The 16,148-nt window shown below is 43.7% G+C and overlaps 1 protein-coding gene across 1 annotated transcript in view; it reads right to left on the reverse strand.

Annotated features, from left to right (window-relative positions):
- The window catches only part of dnm1a (dynamin 1a), a 75,199-nt gene that overhangs the window by 5,822 nt on the left and 53,229 nt on the right, over positions 1–16,148 (reverse strand). The window contains exons 16-21 of the mRNA XM_067406707.1: positions 4,411–4,520; positions 3,537–3,648; positions 3,420–3,431; positions 3,158–3,328; positions 2,800–3,041; positions 654–860 (exon numbers count right to left, since the gene is read on the reverse strand). Of these exons, the coding sequence (XP_067262808.1) occupies positions 654–860; positions 2,800–3,041; positions 3,158–3,328; positions 3,420–3,431; positions 3,537–3,648; positions 4,411–4,520 (854 nt within the window). The remainder of the gene's footprint in view (positions 1–653; positions 861–2,799; positions 3,042–3,157; positions 3,329–3,419; positions 3,432–3,536; positions 3,649–4,410; positions 4,521–16,148) is intronic.

A 16,148-nucleotide genomic window follows, 5' to 3' on the forward strand; every position in this document is an offset into this window, starting at 1 on the left:
CTAGTCTAAAGACACAATCTTTGACCAATAAGAAGCACATTAAAAATGTTTTATCACCAGCAATGTCATTGTGAATATTGGATATATCACCCAGCCCTACTGAGAACATATCAAATGGTTTAAATCTGTAACGTTTGAACGATAATAAGAGTTAGAAGCAGGACGCCAAACTGTGGACATCTAAATATGATCTGATGGCACTTTGATAACCATAATAATAGCAATGAGTTGAATTTCAGTGATGGTAAGACTGCGGCTGCTTATCGTTTAAACGTTGGTACGGTGACCGGTTAACTCACCCACACCACCGTACTTATTCCACCGGTTCGAGTCTCACATTCCGCGGCTAAGAGCAAACGGATGTTCTTATTAGACTGCAGAAGGTTAGTCTTTTCTGAGCATAATGTTTCATGTACATTGTTTTATGTTGTCATTTCTGCTCCACTAGCGACAGCAGACGGAGGAATTGGTGGTCTTCTATTGGTTGGACAAACATATAGACTGGTCATGTAAAACAAAAATATTCCATTAGGTGGCGCTAGTGCTGCAGAAATTACACATTGCAGCTTTAACATTTACACCTCAAATCTGAGCGCATTATTGTTTTCCAGAACAAATACATTATTTCAACGTTCATCCTGCTTTAGTCTCACCTGGGCACGCCGGGCGGTGCGCGGTTAGGCCGGGACGGGACCTGAGGCGGGGGCCCGCCGAAGGGGTCCGGAGAGGCTCCCGGGCGAGAGGGAATGGGTGGCCCACCGGCAGCGGGGGGCACTGGGGCCGATCCACGAGAACCTGGGCGTGCTGGAGGCCCTGGAGGAGGGGCCCGTCTCTGAGGGGTGGGGCTGGTGGCCGGAGACCTTACGGAGGAATATGGAGATATTTTGATTAGCTTTTGAGGTCAAATAAGGAAATCAAAATGGACCCGGTTCAGGTCGGTTTTCTTTTATACGGTTTTGAATATGTCTGTAGTAGAGTCGTTCACAAGTTGCATGCATAATAAAGATCCACTTCATCACTGCTAAAGGATAAAAGACATTTCCATTTTTTGTTTTATAAAATAAATTGAAGTTAAATTCAATGTGAGAAACCGCTGGAGACCTTTTTGCAAACCTGTTCGACTGGTTAGAACAAAAGAGTGATTCATTTGAGAATTCATTCATGATTCTTAACACCTGAGAGAACACGACATGATATTTAAAATATTATCAGGGATTTTATGGTACAGTTCGATTCATTTTTTTTAAAAAATTTATTTTATTTTTTTAACCGAGAACCATTACACCCCTAGGCACAACAGTATTTAAGGATCAAGCGACACCCCTGACCTGGTTTATGTTTTTGTAAATGTCTCTGGTCTTATTGTTCACAATTCAGACATTAATTCGATACAAAATTCAGATATTCTTTTTTTTTTTTTTTTTCCAAGACAAACTCAATCCTAACTTATTTCCCACTAAATATACTGTTTTACATCACAATCTAAAAGTTAGATCATATGTGTTGTCTAGAGAAACAAACATATTTAATTGTACAGGATTCTGTGGTGGCCAAGATGTTAGTTTCACATCCTCCAGTAGGTGGCGCTACTGTTCCAGTCTGTAATTGAGCATCAGTGGCATCTTATTGGATGTCATTTTGTTTTGAACTGAAGGCTTAGCTCATGAATATTAATGAGTTCCTGCTGACATTGCCAGTGGGCCTTCCTGAACTGTCCTCTCTGAGAATACAATTAATATTAATGAGCCAGCATTAACCCAAATAGGATGAGTAAAAACATACAAATACACGCATACATTATATATAAAAAATAATTATTATTATTATTATAGCTTTATAAACATATTAAAAGTGTATTTATTCCAGTATAGGATATTATTATTCTCCAAACCCAAAATATAGAGCCTGTTTAAATATATTTAAATTACCTTTTGCTATTTACTAAACGTCTAAATAAATAGTCTGTGCAATGTGTTGATTTTTGAGCTCTGGAGTATTTGCTCACTTCAGGATAAAAACAAAAGGACTATTTATTTAACATAAAATTAAGTGTACCAAAGATAAGAAACAATTAAAAGTCTCAATAGCCAAAGTTGCAAATTAAAAATGAGCAAAATTGTAGTATCATTTAACATAAAAAATTTGCCAATAAATGACTGTTTCCATCCCATGTGTTCAAGAGAACACAGTCATCACTTCCTGTGAAATTGGCACAAAATATCAGTAGTAAAAATGTATGTTGCTGCAATGGGGCTCTTTTCTCCTCCATCATAAATGAGTTGGTCTCAGAGCGGAAATACAATAAACTCCGTCATGTTCTCTTGCGTTCGGATGCTGGTGTTTAGGAACACGATCATGTGAGACGCTTCTGGAGGGAATTAAACCAAATCATTCTGATGACAGACTTTGACTCAGGCGTTTGAGAACCACCAAACCAACATTTGAGATGCTGCGATGTGATTGGTCCGCTGGTTAGCCCAGTTACCCAATCACAGCCTTTGCTGAGGCAAAGTCACATGAGTGAGGATTTATTCAGTAAATGTCCATCGTAGTTTATGCATGTCTTATCTGATTGAAAAATTGTCTGCCTCAGTTGAGCGCATATGTTTTTTTTTAGAATTTATGAGCACCTTGACATTTCAATACAGCATTCTTTTTATGCGATATCCCAAAATGCACATAAGAATAGCTGGATGGAATCATAGCTAATAACATCAAGACTTTCATTCCCCACTAAAGACATCATTTCCCCTGGATTAGCCCATCAGTTTATCCATATTTCATCCGTGCTGAACGCACCTTCCTCCGGAGCCGGAGCGCTGCACCTGCAGCCAGGAGTCGTCCACGGGTGGAGGCAGAGCCGTGGTGACGGTGGTGGTGCTGATGTCACCGATGATGTGGAGCGCTTCTTTGAGAGCGTGGTACATGCGGAGCATCTCGTCACGGCGCTGCGCCTGTTCGGCCGACTCCTCCATCAGAGTGTTCTGATCTCCACACGAGTACAGCTGAGCCAACAGCTCCGCGTTGATGAAATCCTTCGTCTGGCAGAGAGAGAGGATGTAGAAGATTGTGTGCATCAAGTTCATCAGCAAATTCAAATGTAATGCATAAGAAATAACAAACGTTCATGAGCTCTTCTGCTCAACATGCTGCTTACATTGTTAATCATCAGATGCATGATGGTCTTGGGCATCAGGTCTCGTACAGTCTTGTTGACGATGCTCATGTAGGAGTCCACCAGGTTTCGGATGGTCTCCACCTGCCGCTCCAGCTGAGGGTCCATGGAGTGCATGAAACCGTCCGAACCGTTCTCTTCACCGGCGTCGCTCTACAGACACAATCACACAGAGCTCTGGGAAAAACTGAAATGCAAATGCAAAAGATACAGAAAAAATACAAAGGCTACTGAAAGCTCGTACCTTTTCCTTCTCCTAGTGTGATGCGACAGGAAGCAGCGTGAGAAAGAGGAAAAACATAATTTCTACTCATTCATAAACACATCTGCATTCATAGATGAAGTAAAGATGAATACGCACCACCACACGCTCAGGGTAAACGCCGGCACGGAGGAACGACGCCTTCCACCCGTCCACGTCCTCCTGACTCTCACACGCCAACTCCAGCTGACGGTAGTCCTTGTACACGTTCCTGTGATGGCAAGTAGATGTTAACTGTAAAGCCTTTGAAATAAACAATTTCTAAGGTCTCTAAATGATCAAAACTTTGCTGAAGAACAAGTTGCTTCTGATTTTTATAGTAAACGTAAGAATAACTTTGATATTGTTAGTTAAATTTCAAGATAAATACTTACTGGACTGAAGCAACTTGGGTTTATCCATACATACACAATGGACAAACCCAGTGTTTGGGTTGTTTTAACCCAGCAGTTGGGTTAAATGTTTGCCCTAACCTGCTGGGTAGTTTTATTTAATTCAACAAATGTTTAAAAATTACTATATGGCTGGATTAAAATGAACCCAAAACATGTTGGAAATTAAAAATCAGACACAATGAAAATCAAAAGGTGAACATTTATTAATAAGTTAAACTTTTATTAAATTGATTTAAACTTATTAATGTTTATTTATTAAACATAATGTATGTTCATTTCCAACATACTTTGGGTTCATTTTAAGCAACAATACAGTAATTTTTAAACAATAGTTGAGTTAAATAAAACTACCCAATAACTAGGTTTGTCCATTTTTTTTTTTTTTATTTATTTTTTTTTTTTACCCAACCTGGGTTGTTTTTAACCCAGCATTTTTTTAGTCTAACTGCTCCATTTTTAAAATTACATTTCTTTTTGACTGATATCTTCAAAAGTATATTATCCTGTTTCACTCTGAACTACGTCACGTTACAAAAGTTAAGCAGGTTGTGTAAGACTTGTGCTGGATGACCTCTGACCTTTGCTCAGTGTTGAACAGTGCAAATATGTGTTTGCTGGACATGAAGCCCTTCTCCACATCTCTGAGCTTCAGATTGTCCACCTGCAGCATGTACTTCTTCTCTTTCTCCTGCAGGGGGCGGAACAGAGTGTTAATGAGGTTAATGAAATGAGAGACTGATAGTTGAACAGCTTGTTGGATGTTGAGTGCTGGTGAAGCTTATTGTGTTTCAGTGACTTGAAGTGATTCAACTAGAAGCTGATTAAGACCTTGAAGGAAAGACGACAGAAGACAAATGAGTCCTTTGCTATTTCTAAAGCGTTCTGAGAAGTTTGTAATGTGTTCTTGGAGGTCATTGTACCAAATCATTGTTTTTATGACATCTGATGATAGGACTTTGTCTCAGGCATTTTTAGAACGACTAAACCAACATTTGAGATGCTGTGATGCGATTGGTCCGCTGATTACTCCAGTTATCCAATTAAGGCTGTGCGATATGGACAAAAAAAAAAAAATCTTTTTTTTTTTTTTTTAAGTATTGCGAATTGCAATAGTTCCTTACATGATGCCTACTTGTCTGTATCACTTTTTTTTTTTTTTTTTTTTTTTTTTGGAAGCCAACCTTTATGAACTTTTTGTTTGTATGTCGTACAGTTCACAAATGCCTGCATTATCGATTTTTCTTCACTTGATTCAGAATGTGCCATTGTTTTTCCAATGCAAACACAAGGTAAAAGAAGTTTTAGCTTTTTAAAAACTCATCGCTAGACTTGCATCTCTTGTTTTTAACCGCAAAAATGTTCTTTGTAAATGATTCCTACTCTGTTTTGGCACAACTATAGTTTGAAAGGTCTTGCAAATTACCTGGCTCTATGATACATCTCTCCTGTATCCAAAATATTCCCAAACCACAAGTGTTTTTTTTTGTTTTTTGGCCAAGTCTTTCCCTGTTTCCGTGCTGTCTTCCAGGTTGTGACGGTAAACTCGCTCTGTTCTGTTCTCACGCTAGATTTAGCCCGCTGCATTCAGATTTCACACTGAAGGGGCTGGCGGAAAAATCTTGCTTTCTGTGGTTTAGAAATCGCGCATCGCGATTTTATTGCAATTTCGATTAATTACACAGCCCTATATCCAGTCACATGATTTGATGCAAAATCACATGAATTTTTGTAGTGCGTTGAGGGATTTAAATGTGTTTCCATCATAATTTATTCACACACATTCTTATTGGATAAAAAAAATATATTACTATCCACCTCAATTGAGTGCATAGTCAACTGGCGAACCCTTGGTTGATAAAGTGATCTGTGCAAAAACACGCCGTTTTTGTGTGTCCCTTTAAATGCAAATGAGCTGCTGCTCCCGGCCACCTTTTCAAGAAGAGGGCGGAGCTTTAACAGCTCAACAACAACAAAGCTGGAGAATCTCACGCAGCCAAAATGAGGAAAGTGTTCAGCCTTACATTGTTCAAACCGGAGTCGACACTGATGGAGAGACTCAGGAAGAAGTTACAACTTTTAGACGTTTCTGAATGGTTAAGATGTTTATAAAATAAAGTGATCTGTGGGATTTTCTTATTTTATAATCAATCATAAATCTGATCACTTAATAACAGCACACCTAACCGTTAATAAAAAGTGCGTCCCAATTCGCATGACATTTTGTAGTATGAATAGTGCGAGTGTTTGAAAATTCCAAATGGAAAAAGTGCACTTCAGATACCCAGATGATGCACTAAATTAACCGATAAAACAAAGTGTGGAATGTTGGACACTTAATGCACTCGACTGTCGCGGCTTTAGTTGCGTAGCGAAGGGGGAAGGGCTTCAGCCGATGTTGAATGACAAAAAACCTTATAAAATGTATACACTACACAGTTGAGTACGTGGTGTATAAGTGTATAGTGTGTCATTTGGATAGTGTTAGAGGTTTATTCAGAACATAAACGAGAGATAATAACAGTTAAGAGTGACTACAGTAACAAAGAAAGAGTGCAGAGGAAAAAACAGCCCAGTGAGCGTGTGTGAGAACTGTATATGTATATATTTATATACAGAGGAGAGTGATTTTTAGTCTCCGCCACACGCGGCTGGAACTGATTAGAGCCGACAGTCCTAAAATAAACGGTCAGGGCGGGCGGGCGGGCGGGCGGTTGGGCGATGGCGGAGTCTGCAGGCTGACTGGTGCACCACAGCCATCTGGCGGGCCGTCAGGGGCCTGGAGCCCAGCGGACACGGCCCGGTATTCCCCTACCCAGCAGAGCGAGTGCCGCACCCTGCCAGAGCGCCCGTAAAAACGCACCAAAAACAGAACTGGGCACGTGATGCTTCACACTGCAGAGATTTCAGGCCTGATCACAGTTTGAGATCTTTTCTGGAACTCTTGAAGAAACTGCAAATCACATTTGGGATTTTTCTTTTTTATGCGTCAGGGGTTTTCCGAGTGTGTAGGGTACTCATGCCAGCTGGACCAGGTGCTCTTCATCAGATATAAAACATACAGTTGCCACGGTGCAGAAAGGATGACGTCATCTATGAAGCCATAGCAACCGTCTCCTCCACACACACACGCACACAGTTTCTGACTGGGGAGCAGTCACTCAGTGACTCACACTTTTCCTTTTCCTCAGCCAGATTTTGGAAAGAGAGGCTTGAGGAGAGGAGGAAGACGAATCATCTGGCAATTCCAAGGAAAAGAGGAAACGATAGAAAGATCACGGCTGCACTCTTAAAGGAATGGTTCAGACAAAAGTGATCATTCTGTCATTGTTTGCTCTCTATCTCATTGTTTAAAGAAGAACATAACGCCCCTTTTCACAAAATGTAATATAAGTCTTTGGTGTCTCCAGATTGTGTCTGTGAGGTTTCAGCTCAAAATACCCCACAGATCATATCTTCTCAAATTTGTGTGTGAGCAAAAACACACCGTTTTTGTGTGTCCCTTTAAATGCAAATGAGCTGCTGCTCCCCAACCCCTTTCCAGAAGAGGGCGGAGTAGGGCTGGACGATATGGCCAAAATTAATATCACGATATAATCCTTAATTTCGGTCGATACGATATAATTCCGATATCGATATGAACTATATAATTGTAACGAAGGCGGGACTCAGAGTGAGATCCATATGCAAAGCTTTATTAAATGTTGAGCGTAGTCATACAGGCAGGGTCAATCAGGAGCAAACAGGAACAGCGAGGGACAGGCAGAATCGTGGTCAGATAACAGGCAGTAGTCAAAAGGCAGGCAGCGATCAATCACAGAACAATAGAACCAGACGGGGATCAGTAACGGGAACCGGAACAGACAGAGAGACAGGAGAAACGCTTGGAAGTGTAACACAAGTGAAAACAAGACCTAGCAGTGAGGTGGTGTGTGTATGAGTCTTTTATAGTCCGTGTAATGAGCTGCAGCTGGGTGTGGTGATAAGTGATTAGTGTGAAGTGTGTGCAGGTGAGTGGCAGAGAGGATGATGGGAGATGTAGTCCGGGAACTGACAGGAACAAACGGTGATCATGACATAACGCCCCCCTCCCGGAAGGCGCGTCCTCGCGGCGTAAAAGGAACAGCTAGGGAGGGAGGGTGGGTGCATTGGAGACCTGCATGCAGACAGAAACGGGGTCCCCAATGCAGGTCCAGGAGCCTCGGGCGGCCACGGCGGGTCAGGTGCCACGGGCGGCCACGGCGGGTCAGGTGGCTCGGGCGGCCACGGCAGGTCAGGTGTGTCAGGAAGCCACGGCGGGTCAGGTGGCTTGAGCAGCCACAGCAGGTCAGGTGGTTCAGGCAGCCACGGCGAGACAGAGTCCGTGAATGACCACGGTGGGTCAGAATCCATTAATGGCCATAGTGGGCTACAGTCCATGGGTGGCCATAACAGTACAAAGGCCGATGACGGCAGTGACCAGGCAAGGTCCCCACCCACAAGCTCCCCACCCTCAGGTATCCTGCCCCCCCCAAAAAAGTTCTTGGGGATTTCAGCGGGGTCCGTAGCGGGCTCGTGGGCAAGGAGTTTGGGTGGCGCCGGCAGCAGGGCAGACGTATCAGGGTGAGCGGCCAGCTCGGTGACGGCCTCCGTGGCCATATCAAGGAGAGCAGGCAGCTCGGTAACGGCCTCCGTGGCCGTATCAAGGAGAGCAGACAGCTCCGGGACGGCAGCGGAGCTCGGGCTGCTCCGGGACGGCAGCGGAGCTCGGGCTGCTCCGGGACGGCAGCGGAGCTCGGGCTGCTCCGGGACGGCAGCGGAGCTCGGGCTGCTCCGGGACGGCAGCGGAGCTCGGGCTGCTCCGGGACGGCAGCGGAGCTCGGGCTGCTCCGGGACGGCAGCGGAGCTCGGGCTGCTCCGGGACGGCAGCGGAGCTCGGGCTGCTCCGGGACGGCAGCGGAGCTCGGGCTGCTCCGGGACGGCAGCGGAGCTCGGGCTGCTCCGGGACGGCAGCGGAGCTCGGGCTGCTCCGGGACGGCAGCGGAGCTCGGGCTGCTCCGGGACGGCAGCGGAGCTCGGGCTGCTCCGGGACGGCAGCGGAGCTCGGGCTGCTCCGGGACGGCAGCGGAGCTCGGGCTGCTCCGGGACGGCAGCGGAGCTCGGGCTGCTCCGGGACGGCAGCGGAGCTCGGGCTGCTCCGGGACGGCAGCGGAGCTCGGGCTGCTCCGGGACGGCAGCGGAGCTCGGGCTGCTCCGGGACGGCAGCGGAGCTCGGGCTGCTCCGGGACGGCAGCGGAGCTCGGGCTGCTCCGGGACGGCAGCGGAGCTCGGGCTGCTCCGGGACGGCAGCGGAGCTCGGGCTGCTCCGGGACGGCAGCGGAGCTCGGGCTGCTCCGGGACGGCAGCGGAGCTCGGGCTGCTCCGGGACGGCAGCGGAGCTCGGGCTGCTCAACGCACGTAGGACAGCGGAGCTCGGGCTGCTCAACGCACGTAGGACAGCGGAGCTCGGGCTGCTCAACGCACGTAGGACAGCCAAGACATAAAAAGTGAGCACAGCCCTCTGGGCCAAGACAGGACAGACCAGGAGAGCAGGCTGTGCTGGAGCGGACTCACTGGCTGGAGCGGACTCAATGGCTGGAACAACCCCTGCATCCTTGAGCACCGCAGGGGCGGCCATCTTGCCCGTGGGCACTGGCAAAGCAGCCATTTCGTCCATCGCGTCCAGGGTGCTTAAGTCCACTGCAATCGGCGAACAAGAGTCCATAGCAACCGGCGAGCTTGAGAGCGTAGCAACCGGCGGGCTTGAGTGCGAAGCGGCCGGCGGGCTTGAGTGCGAAGCGGCCGGCGGGCTTGAGTGCGAAGCGGCCGGCGGAGACTTGGGGATGCCAGCTGCTCGGACTGAAATCAACGGTGGATCGGTCACACTGGAACGCAACCCTCTCCGCTCCCGGACTGATCTAGAGACCTGACGTGACTCTGGGCGATCAGCGGCGACGTGACTTTGCTCTGGGCGATCAGCGAAGGCGTGACGTTGCTCTGGGCGATCAGCGGAGACGTGACGTTGCTCTGGAAGATCAGCGGAGACTTGACTTAGTGTTGTTGTGGTAGCCGCCATTACATGAAGAGACGAGGTTTCACGTTCCTCCGCGACACCCACAGTAAAACGTGAACCAACGGCAAGCATAAACGTCCCTCGGGGACCATTAGCGATTAAATACCCCTTAAGAGGTTTGTTTAGTCCATGGGCAAAAAAGTCAATCAGGGCACAGTCCGGTAAATCAGAAAAATTAGAAATGTCCAAGAATATCTGAATATGTGCCTCCAGGGTGCAGTTACCTTGACGAAGGCCTACAAGGCGCATTGCAGGATCCATGCTGGGACTAGGACGCCCAACAAAGCTGCTGGATCTTGATGTGGCTAGGTCTTCTGTAACGAAGGCGGGACTCAGAGTGAGATCCATATGCAAAGCTTTATTAAATGTTGAGCGTAGTCATACAGGCAGGGTCAATCAGGAGCAAACAGGAACAGCGAGGGACAGGCAGAATCGTGGTCAGATAACAGGCAGTAGTCAAAAGGCAGGCAGCGATCAATCACAGAACAATAGAACCAGACGGGGATCAGTAACGGGAACCGGAACAGACAGAGAGACAGGAGAAACGCTTGGAAGTGTAACACAAGTGAAAACAAGACCTAGCAGGGAGGTGGTGTGTGTATGAGTCTTTTATAGTCCGTGTAATGAGCTGCAGCTGGGTGTGGTGATAAGTGATTAGTGTGAAGTGTGTGCAGGTGAGTGGCAGAGAGGATGATGGGAGATGTAGCCCGGGAACTGACAGGAACAAACGGTGATCATGACAATAATAGCCTCAGAAAAACTGCCAAGAACGGCCACAACGGATGTCTGTACCTACAAACGTCTGAAAAACGAATTTGCCAAATCTATGAAATCTCTTCCTAAATAAAAATATTTAATATTTTAGAAATAAAAACAGTACAAATAAATTTGTTCAGCTTTTATTTGTATTTAGCCTTCATAAAGACCTAAAAATAAACAGACTCACTAACTTTAGTAATATTAATATCTTTAACATTAAACTATAACGTAGGCTGATTTTTATTATTCTTAAAGGGTCATGAAACCCCAAAACACTTTTTTTGAGATGTAAACAGATATGTATAGGCTGCACATCATTGAAAACCCTAAAGGTAGCCTACTCATTAATGTTATTCATAAGTGGAAAAAGTTATTTTTGCATTTTTCAGAGCGATTTCTGTCTTCCTGTTTGAAAAGCTGAGTCGGGCCGAAAGTACATGATTACGTCAGATTTTGTGACGTTGCTCCAAGTATGGGCATGGTCGAACATGCTGACGTAGACCGTTTCGAGCGAATCTCGATATATATTCATGACATAAAGCTCATTTAATCCAATCACTGCGCTGTAGTATGCATAAGATTATAATTGCAGTATTATGCATGAGAAAGCATCACTTCTCTCGGAAGTGGATTGTTTTGCTGTAATCTACCAGCACAAGTGGAAAATATGTTTGCATGAGATTGCATTACAGCGGACAATCCAAATGTCACAAAAGTGCTGTTCATTCACCTCTGCCTGCTCTAGATGCGTTCAAATACGCAAGCCGTAGGCTGTTTACCTCAGCACAGCACGTGTGTTGTTTGTATTTTGCTCGCGATGCGGTCAGAACTGGAGTTTGAATACGAACACATGAAAAATAAGATTGTTTTTATGATACACAGGCGGAGCGCGCATATGCTCGGTTTCAGCGCGGAGCTCCACGATGAGTTCAATAACACTAGCAACGTGACACATAGCTCATACAGAAAAAAAGTATCCGTGTTTAAAGTTTTTATTTCACAGATTCTCCTGCACCAAACATTAACCAGCACAGTGTAGTTATGCACACATATTTCATCAAGTTGTGGAAGCTTGTTCCGTCGCATTTGCATCAGGTGTACTCATTTTGTAAAACTTGCCGCGTTCGCGTTTGATCTGAGCACTGGCTGGTGGCTCACGCAAATAGCCAATCGCGTTTTGCTCTTAAATGTGCTGTAATATCGAAATACCGGAAATGTTTAAAAATGTTTAAAAACTATATATATTGATATTGAATTATTGTCTAGCCCTAGGGTGGAGCTTTAACAGCTCAACAACAACAAAGCTGGAGAATGTCACGCAGCCAAAATGATGATTGTCAGTAACTGTGTTCAGCCTTACATTGTTCAAACCGGAGTCGACACTGATGGAGAGACTCAGGAAGAAGTTACAACTTTTAGACGTTTCTGAATGGTTAGTGGATAAATTGATGTAGTTGCTGTGGAGTTGATTCAACTCATCCACTAGCATGTGCCGTCATGTTCATCTTTTGTGTTGAATTGACCCTCGTTTGTAAAGCAGTCCGGTGTAAAATGACGGCATGTCAACAACACTCTACTACAACAACTCTTCCTCTTCTCTAAAGCAGCCCAACATGGCCCCGCCCCCTTTGTTGTGTGTTCTCGGGGACGGGGTTTATGTAGATGTCGGTTAGTGATGTCACAAACCCCAAGTAGCTCACTGTAGTCCCTACCAGCCGTTTGTTGCAGTCCTTAAATAGCGATTTCTGTAAAAGCAAATATCTCCCTCTGCATTGAACTTTGAGTGTCGTAACTTTGCAACGTTGTTTATGCTCAAACCGCAACATTACACACTAACTTAAATTTAAAAAGTAAAATCATAATCAACCACCCCTTTAAACTTTTCTTCTGTGAAACACAAAAGGCAGTAAATACAAACCCGATTCCAAAAAAGTTGGGACACTGTACAAATTGTGAATAAAAACAGAATGCAATGATGTGGAAGCTTCAAATTTCAATATTTTATTCAGAATACAACATAGATGACACATCAAATGTTTAAACTGAGAAAATGTATAATTTTAAGGGAAAAATAAGTTGATTTTAAATTTCATGGCATCAACACATCTCAAAAGTTGGGACAAGGCCATGTTTCCCACTGTGTGGCATCCCCTCTTCTTTTATAACCGTCTGCAAACGTCTGGGGACTGAGGAGACAAGTTGCTCAAGTTTAGGAATAGGAATGTTGTCCCATTCTTGTCTAATACAGGCTTCTAGTTGCTCAACTGTCTTAGGTCTTCTTTGTCGCATCTTTCTCTTTATGATGCGCCAAATGTTTTCTATGGGTGAAAGATCTGGACTGCAGGCTGCCCATTTCAGTACCCGGATCCTTCCTCTACGCAGCCATGATGTTGTAATTGATGCAGTATGTGGTCTGGCATTGTCATGTTGGAAAATGCAAGGTCTTCCCTGAAAGAGACGACGTCTGGATGGGAGCATATGTTGTTCTAGAACTTGGTTATACCTTTCAGCATTGATGGTGCCTTTCCAGATGTGTAAGCTGCCCGTGCCACACGCACTCATGCAACCCCATACCATCAGAGATGCAGGCTTCTGAACTGAGCGCTGATAACAACTTGGGTTGTCCTTGTCCTCTTTAGTCCGGATGACATGGCATCCCAGTTTTCCAAAAATAACTTTAAATTTTAATTCGCCTGACCATAGAACAGTTTTCCACTTTGCCACAGTCCATTTTAAATGAGCCTTGGCCCAGAGAAAACGCCTGCGCTTCTGGATCATGTTTAGATATGGCTTCTTTTTTGACCTATAGAGTTTTAGCCGGCAACGGCGAATGGCACGGTGGATTGTGTTCACCGACAATGTTTTCTGGAAGTATTCCTGAGCCCATGTTGTGATTTCCATTACAGTAGCATTCCTGTATGTGATGCAGTGCCGTCTAAGGGCCCGAAGATCACGGGCATCCAGTATGGTTTTCCGGCCTTGACCCTTACGCACAGAGATTGTTCCAGATTCTCTGAATCTTTGGATGATATTATGCACTGTAGATGATGATAACTTCAAACTCTTTGCAATTTTTCTCTGAGAAACTCCTTTCTGATATTGCTCCAGTATTTTTGGCCGCAGCATTGGGGGAATTGGTGATCCTCTGCCCATCTTGACTTCTGAGAGACACTGCCACTCTGAGAGGCTCTTTTTATACCCAATCATGTTGCCAATTGACCTAATAAGTTGTAAATTGGTCCTCCAGCTGTTCCTTATATGTACATTTAACTTTTCCGGCCTCTTATTGCTACCTGTCCCAACTTTTTTGGAATGTGTAGCTCTCATGAAATCCAAAATGAGCCAATATTTGGCATGACATTTCAAAATGTCACACTTTTAACATTTGATATGTCATCTATATTCTATTGTGAATAAAATATAAGTTTATGAGATTTGTAAATTATTGCATTCCTTTTTTGTTCACAATTTGTACAGTGTCCCAACTTTTTTGTAATCGGGGTTTGTAGAATCCAGAAACCAAAATATAATGAAACCTCAAGAACCTATTTAATCTTGTGAATCTTACAAAACCTGTCAAACTCATTTTCACCGAGAACAAAAGAATTGAGAATTTAAAATCAAGTTGATATTTTGAACCATTAGGATTTATTTATTTATTTATTTTGCATTTTGTGATTTTTTTTTTTTTTTTTTTTTTTAAGATTTTGCAATATTTTCATGAGAATTGAGCAATTTCCCCCTGAACACTCAATGATATAATGATATATTATTTATATTAAGCATGGTACTATTTGTTGTTGAATTTAATGTTTTTTTTTTTTTTTTTTAAATTAAAAAAATCCCTGTATTCAAGTCATTTTCAAAATTATGTTAAATATTTCATAAACTAAATATAAAAAAAAATATAAAAAATTCTGTAGCCTTTTTATCATGTCAAGCATTAGGGCTTAAAGTGAAAAAAAGCACACAAAATAAAATACAATAAAATAAACACAATTCAAACCATTTTAATGGTTCAAAAAATAGGCTTGATTTCCTCATAAAAATACACTTTTTTTTTTTTTTTTTGTAACCCAGGCATTTTTCTGTAACATTCACCCATACAGCTCAACTCAAGCAACCTGTAAACAATAAATAAATAAATATTAGATTAAAAGTTTAAAGAGAGAAAAAAAATCTGTGTCACCAGTGCAACGCCATTCTTGTGTGTATTTCAGGGGTTTGTGTGTGTGTGTGTGTGTGTGTGTCTTTAAAGAAAGAAACCCACAGGGAGTCATATATATACAGAGCAACAGACCACAGCGCTGCGATTAAACACAACCTCACACACATACACACGCATGGAAGTCATCAGAGGGTGAGAAGTCAGACATCAGTGTATATCAGTCGTGACCTCTGACCTCCCCAACTCCCAAAAAACACACACACACACACACACACACACACACACACACACACACACACACACACACACACACACTCTGAATGATTCTCCATATGGCCTCGTAAAGTCTGGGTTTTTAAAACCTTGAATCACTGTTCACTCATTTTCAGAACCAAAATTATGTACTTTTAAGAAGATCTTAAGATAAACTAGAATGTTCAAGTGCAATACTTAAGAAACCTTCTTAAGACATTTTTCGTGAATCCAATCCAAGAACTGTGGATAATTACTTTCTAGCAACACTCAGATGTTGCTCTTTCATTGTATTGTATTATAAAAAAAGAGATGTTTCTTTCCAATGGCCAACCACACGGACTGAACTGGGAATATTTTCCATTGTTTTGTTTTTGGTGTGACTAATACCAGCGCAATTATAAGAGCAGAGGAAGTTCAGACTCGATTCATAAACACACTTCACGCGGCTGACTGCGTTAATACAAACAAAAAAGCCTCACAAACACACTTTTGTGACATGTGCATGTTTACACATCCACGCATGCATGCACTGTCAGAACGGACACTCTGCGTCATATAGAAAGATAATGGAATCCGGGGCGATTATAAATGTAGATCTGAACCAAAACTGAAATATTCTGAAACAGAAATGTGCTGCTTTAAAACTGTGTGTGTGTGTGTGTGTGTGTGTGTGTGTGTGTGTGTAACTGAATAGCGCTGGTGTCTTGGGTTTGCATCAAAGGCCGGAGAGACGCGGGGAGGCATCTGGGAGCAATAATGCCGCTCTAACCCCTCATTACCAAAACGACTGCGCCTTGAGCCCAGGCCAACGGCAATTTTCAAAATGCATGTTTTTTCCCCCCTCTTTCTGTCTTTAATTCACAAAAGGAAAAAAAGACAGCGTCATTCTGCTCAGAAAGTTCCCTCTTACAGCTCTTGACACACTCGACATTGCATTCTAAAAAATCTTGGTTTATTTTCTCTTCCCAAGTCCTGGGTTGAGCCTTTTGGGTCATTTTTTGGCGGTTATTTTGTTGTTTGGGTAGTTTTTGTGTTACCAGACCCTG

Source organism: Chanodichthys erythropterus, chromosome 13 (assembly GCF_024489055.1).
Source record: "Chanodichthys erythropterus isolate Z2021 chromosome 13, ASM2448905v1, whole genome shotgun sequence".
In the NCBI taxonomy this organism is placed as follows: Eukaryota; Metazoa; Chordata; class Actinopteri; order Cypriniformes; family Xenocyprididae; genus Chanodichthys; species Chanodichthys erythropterus.